At 56.9% G+C, this 6,217-nt stretch overlaps 1 protein-coding gene across 1 annotated transcript; it reads right to left on the bottom strand.

Annotated features, from left to right (window-relative positions):
- RPP25 (ribonuclease P/MRP subunit p25) lies at nucleotides 855-2,307 on the bottom strand. The gene has a single exon (XM_005709564.3). The coding sequence runs from the start codon at nucleotides 2,123-2,125 to the stop codon at nucleotides 1,493-1,495; it is 633 nt and encodes a 210-aa protein (XP_005709621.3). The 5' UTR covers nucleotides 2,126-2,307; the 3' UTR covers nucleotides 855-1,492.

Below are 6,217 nucleotides of genomic sequence, written 5' to 3'. Positions count from 1 at the left end.
CTTTTAGCCTACAAAGTGACTTACATATTTCCCCATCTCCTCCTTTCCAAGGATGCTGTTAAGTTGCAAGGGGACAGGGTCTGCTGCTATGATCTTGGAGCTACATGCCCCTCCCCCTCATGTTTGCTAGAGTGCTTCCAGTACACAGCACTCCTTCCACCCTCCCACCTGACTTGGAGTTGGGCAGAAAGGCTTATAAGGCTGTTATCTCTCAACAAACAGCTGTGCAGGGCCAGAGGCAGCAGCTTATCAGGGAGCCTGCAGTGATTCACAGCCCAAGTCCCAGCTTCTCTGCTGAATAGTAATTTCCAGCAGTGGATTTGTGCTCAGTCTCTCCTCCCCCTCTCCCAAGGGTGTGCTGTCCTTTCTCAGAGAGAGCGAGCGAGCAGTGAAGGGTAGATTCTATCCATGGGGCTGGGGGGCTCTGGGCCAGCCGTCTGCTGTTTATTGGAAGGAGGCTGCAGGCTTAGGGAGCCCAGTTGGATCTGCCACCCTTGGCAGTGACCCCCAGGATAGTTCACTGATGCTTCCCTTCCTCCCCCTTCCAGAAAAGCAGTATGCTGCTCCCTTTCCCTTAGTGGTAACACATAAGGTGACCAAGGTCCCCTTCTGGCCACAAGCCCTGAAGCTACTGGAGCTAGCCAGGGAGGGCTGAGAAAGAGGGAGGAACCAGGCACTGGGTAAGGTGCTCCCAGCACCATTTCAAAGCTGTCCAGTTTCTGTGCCTGACCCATAAGACTCCAAAAGCTAAGGATTCCAGGCTGGAGGGGACTGAGACACAAGGGGGCAGACCAGAGCAGTCTCTACACAGGCAAGTGGTTAGGAAAAAACCCAGGGACAGAGCCATTTTTGTGTTTGTTTTATTGGAAGCAAGACTCCAGCTGTGGGGCTCAGGGGAGGCGGCATGGAGAGTTCTGTCCTGGGTCTCTCCCTCTGGGCCAGCATGGGGAAAGTGGGATGTTAAAAGAGCCTATGGAGATGCCCCTGCCACCATGATCTCAGGATGCTCCTTAAAAGCAGGGAAAGGAAAACTAGAAACTGTCCTGGGGTGAGGAGCAGAATAGCCCCTTACCCCTTGATACTCAAAATCCCCCGCCCTCAAGCAGTGGTTTCCAACCCTTTGCCCTCTGCTGACAATGGTGGGGTGGTTTCAAGAGCTCTCCTCAGCTTCCACCTTCCTAGCCCACTTCAAGAATCCTACATGAACCTTTAACCCTTGGGGTTAAAGGCTCAAGAATCCCATTGCCCACCATTCCCTCCCTGAAGAAGGTCCCCGTATGGTTCAGAAAAGCTGAAAGTGTCGTCAGGCAACACAGCTGGAGGAGCAACCCCACCACGAAGCTTCCCTGGGGTCCCCCCTTGCCGCCTTGGGGTCTATGCTGCCACGTTGTAGGTTCCAGAGTACCAAGGCGTGAAAGGCTAGAGATGCCTCTCAAGGTCGAAGCTCGGGGGTAGGATCCAGCTCGTCCAGGTGGCCCAGAGGCCGGAGTTCTCAGGCGGTCTGGTCCTCTTCAGCAGCACCTGGCTCGGGTTGTGACCTCTTCGCGGAGCTCTCTCCAGCAGCAGGTTCCCCTAGACTCCTCTTGGACGTCGGAGCAGTTGGCTGGGACGAGGGGCCGGGATGGGGGTTCGGCGGCTGGTACCCGGGTTGGCGCGGATCCAGGGCATCCTTGGAAAGTAGGATGGCGAGGCTGGGCACGTTCTTAAGTACACTGAGACTGGCGGCTGGCTCGCCAGGCTTCTGCCCGGGTGTGGGCTCCGGAGGGAGGCTCTGCCACAGCTCGCGCACGCTCTGGTAGCGCAGCCGCGTGACCTGATGCAGACCCGCCAGGCGGCGCTTAAGGATCTCGGCACACGTGACGGTTTTGGTGGTGGCTCGACCGCAGCCGCTGAAGACGATGGCGCGCGTGGCTGGCTGCGCCATGCTGGCAGTTGCGAAGGCCAGCAGGTTCCGGATCTTGCTGCCCTCCTTGACCCGCATATGCACGGCGCCCGGCGCCAGGTCGGCGAAGGGGCCTGAGCCCGGGCCGCCCTCCTTATCCCCGCTCCCCACCGGCGCCTCCTCGGAGCGCACCTTACGGAAGTTCTCCATGCGCCGTCGTTGCGGGGACGCGGGCTTCGCCATCGGGCCGCCTCAGCCCCGGGACTGCATGTCGGTGGGTCGCGTCCCGCAAGGGCCGGCAGGGGTAAGGGTGCGGGAGCGGCGTGGACGCTGGCTGGCCGATTGGGACGGTGCGATCCTAGCCTTCCACTTCTCTCCACTGGGCGCTGCTCTACTCGGCGATCTCGGCGCCCTGTGCTACGCGCCTTTAGCCGAGGCCCCGCCTCAGAGCCTGGGAGCCCCGCCCCTGCCGCCGGGCCCCGCCCCTTACCCAGCCCTGCCAGCTCGCGCCCCAGCCTCACCAGCAATTCGCCCGCATCCACTCTGGTCCTCTGATATCCGGGTTTGGGAGGTGCGCGCATCGCGGGATGCCATGGCAGTGCCAGGAGTGACCTGCCAGCTGAAGTTTCCCTATAATCACCATCAGCCCTCCCTGAGCCTAACTTCATAAACCTGCAACCTAAATAAAAACTGCGTTTGCTGGGCAAACTCAGCTTCAAGCCGGGTCCCCGAGCCCTTCCGCGGTTCAGCTGAAGGCCACCCACCCCTTGCCCGCTCCCAATGAGAGATTTCAAAGCGGCCTTCTGGGGACTGGGACCTCTTTCTCCCACTCCTAGAGGAAGGACACCCCCACCCCCACCCCGTCCCTTCCCTCCCGAGCCGCTCTTCTCGCCTGAAGGACAGCCTGCACGCTGTCAGCGGAGTGTAGTAGGCGCCATCTCCGCTCCGCGTCTGCCCTCGACGACTATGTCTCGGCATGGTCCTCGCAGGACAACCGGAGAACTGAGGTCTCAGCCTTGCCGCGCCTGACCGGAGCTGAAGGCTCCCAGACACCCCTGCTCTGCGAACTGAAGCTCTGGGCCAGGCTGTGCCCTGGGATGAATGGGACGAGAACAATGAGACCCCCTTCTCAAGAGTAGTTAAGCTCCCTCCATCCATGCCTGAAAGTCGAGTATTAGAACTGCATGCCCTAGAGTAAGCCAGATATTGTCCTCTGCTCACGTGGATCCCCTTTCTTCTCAGGTGGAATTTGTTGTTAGTCAACCGGGCCCCCTGGGACCCAGTGGGGTCCTTTTCAGAAAAGAGGCTGGGTAAAAGCAGGTTTTGAGGGAGAAGGGAGGTAGCTGGGAAACGGAAATCTCGGGGACAGTTACTGGGTGCCCCTCCCCTGGAACTCCGCGAGACTGAGGGAGTGGCCCGGGATCTCTTTCCAGGAGAGATGGACAGTGAAGGGAGAGATGAGATTGGGCTTTAAAGGATTGCTGATGAGAGAGAGCGGGTTTGTGAAGAAGCTGTATTCTTCCTAGAACTGCCCCAGGGCCTCGTCCTTCATCCTTCCACCCCTCGCGCGACACACAGAACTGAAGGTGGGCCAGACCTGATCCGGGTAGGGGTGACTACGATGGGGCGTGGCGGGGTGGAGCCCTGATAGCTGCGGCGGACAGGAAGCCCTTGAAGTGCTGGGATCATCCCAGTGCCTGGGAGAGCTGGTGCCGAGTCTTGAGACGGGGTTGCTGGGGTCCCCCTCCTCTCCTCCAGGCTGCTTTCGCCTTCTCAGTATCTCGTATCTCCTAGCGCTCGGCCCTGCTGTTTGGAACCCGGGACTGACTCCAATACGGCCCTTTGGGAGTGACTGGAGAGCAGGTGGACTTTTGAGCCCCAGTACATGAATGACCATCCTCTTCTAGGGATCTCCTGCTCGCACGCTGGGGAGAGAGGCTCTGGAGGGCGCTTTCGGCTCGGAATCTGTGTTTCTGGCCTGTCGCAGCTCCCGCGGCCCCATCCCCTGCCCCTCGAGGAACAGCCGTAGGAGTCGAAGGGCAGCAGTCTGGTGAAGACACAAGAATTTGCAGCACTTGGCGAGGCTCAGGGGTACTCAGGTTCTGTAAAATTGGGGCAGTTGTGGGCCTTAACGGGCATCAGTTTCGTTAGGCCTAAGAAGTCCCCAAACCGCTGGAATCTAAGTCCGAACCGGTTGGTTACGGAAGAAGAGAGCTCTCCATCCACGGGGGTATGTAAGCCTAGGCTGAAGGTTCACTTGGAGGGGATTAATCGGGGGTCTGCAGTTTGGAGGAAAGGGTCTGGGAGCTCCGCGTTTACGTCTGTTGAGGATGAGGCAGTTCTGCATTCGCGCGGGTTGGCCCTGGAAAGCCTCGCACCGCCATCCCCCTCCACTGCCGCCAGCTGGAGAAGACTCGGTTCACTTCGCTCCCCAATCGGTGAAGGGAGGCTGCGGAAACGGCCCGCGTCCCCTCCCGTCGCTCCCCTCCCCTTCTCCAGCTCCCTCTGCAGCACTTAAAATGTAAATGTACATCATGATTAGCCGCCGGGTCGCTAATTACCGCTGAAGCCATTCATTACCCTGTCAGCGCGCGTCGCAGCCCGCCGGCTGTGCTCTCCTGCCGGGCCGCGGAGTGGCAGGGCTTAGCGGGGAACGAGGACAGGGAGGGGAGCGGAAAGATTGAAAGCGGGGCGGGGAGGCGGGGGCACTGTAAACGAGGGTAGCGAGGTTGGCAGAGGGCAGCCAAGGGCGGGAGAGGGGCCTGTGCACTGGATGGCCAAGCGCGGGGGTGGGGCAGGGAGAGGCAGAGATGCATTAGACAGTTAGCAAGAGAGACGAAGGGGAAGGAGCAAGGATAGCAGAGGAGGGGCGCGCTGTGGGAGAGGAAACGCGGTGAGAAGCGAGGCCCAGGAAGGACACGCCGGGGGAGGCAGGGAGGAACGGGGGAGGGGGACAGGGGGACCCGGCAGACGCAGTTGGGAGGAGAGTAGAGGGCTCAACTCTTGGGAAGGTGCCTAAGTTGAGCATTTGTGGCGCACACTCCACGACAGAAACGTGGAAAAAGAGTCAAGACTTTCTGTTAAAAAAGCCTCACAGTAGGACCACAAGTGTTTTTTTTCAAGTGTGTGCATGTTTATAGATGTAAATGCATTTTAAAATTATTTTTATTTTTTTGTAGTGTGTGGTGTTTTCTAGTACACACACTCTGAAGCCTCCGTTTGTGCCTTCAGAATACAAAGTTTAAGCCTGGAGGCTTGGCACAGACTGTGTAATGAGGTCCTGACCTTGAAGTCTGAGCTTCATTAGCTTCTTTTTGCCTCTGTGTGACTTTGGGCCGTTAGACCCTGTGCCTTGGTTTTCTCAGCTGTAAAGTGGAACTAATACAGGAACCTGCCTCACAAAGCAGTTGTGAGGCACCTAACAGTCTTAGAACCTCGGCTGGTAAGTTCTCAGGAAATGTTGGCTGATGTTATTTTTCACATATTATTTGTGATTAAAATAAATTTAAAAAATTTATAAAGGGAGAGGGGAGGAAGAAAGGGAAAGAAATGGGCAAAGCCTTGGAAATAGCAGTTTTCCTAATATGTAGAGGATTAGTGAGTGGCAAAGCAGACTCTTTTCACCTTCCAAGGAGTTGGAGGGGTGACCAGGCTGGAGGCCAAGCCTTGCCAGTGCAGCTTCAGTCCCTCATCTGCAAGACCATTGTAGCAGTACACCTGCCTCTCATGGACAAGTTACTTCTTACCCAACCGTGGGAGGAAGAAAACCCCTGCTGCAGGGCAGATCTCTTCCTCCTCTGTCTCCAGTGGCAGAAAGAGGATGAGGTGCCCCTAAAACCCCTGGTCCTAGTCCCAGTCTGTTCAGGCAGGGGCTTGGGAGACGGGAACTAGAAAGTCAGAGCCAGAAGGAGGTCACATTTATCAGGCATCCACCACAGTGCCCAGCATTGGGCCAGGCACTCACATCTATTCCCTGATTTAATCTTTAAAATCTTCCTTTTTATCATTGTTTAACCGATGTGAAAACTGAGGCACAGAGAGATTAAGTATCCAGCCCAGTATATTTAATACCACAGCTAGAAAGCAGCAACCACAGGTATTTCAACACAGGTGTTCGATCTCACCTGTGCGCTGTGAGCATTAATCCCTCAGTCTTGTCTAACTCTTTGTGACCCCATGGACTGTAGTCCACCACATTTCTCTGTCCATGGGATTCTCCAGGCTAGAATACTGGAGTGAGTAGCCATTGACTTCTCCAGAGGATTTTCCCACCCAGGGATCAAACCCATGTCTCTTGCATTGCAGGCAGATTTTTTACTGTTTGAGCCAACTTCA

Source organism: Capra hircus, chromosome 21, assembly GCF_001704415.2.
Source record: "Capra hircus breed San Clemente chromosome 21, ASM170441v1, whole genome shotgun sequence".
NCBI classification, from domain to species: Eukaryota; Metazoa; Chordata; class Mammalia; order Artiodactyla; family Bovidae; genus Capra; species Capra hircus.
Note: the sequence above shows the minus strand (reverse complement) of the source record. Positions and strands in the feature narration are given on the sequence as shown.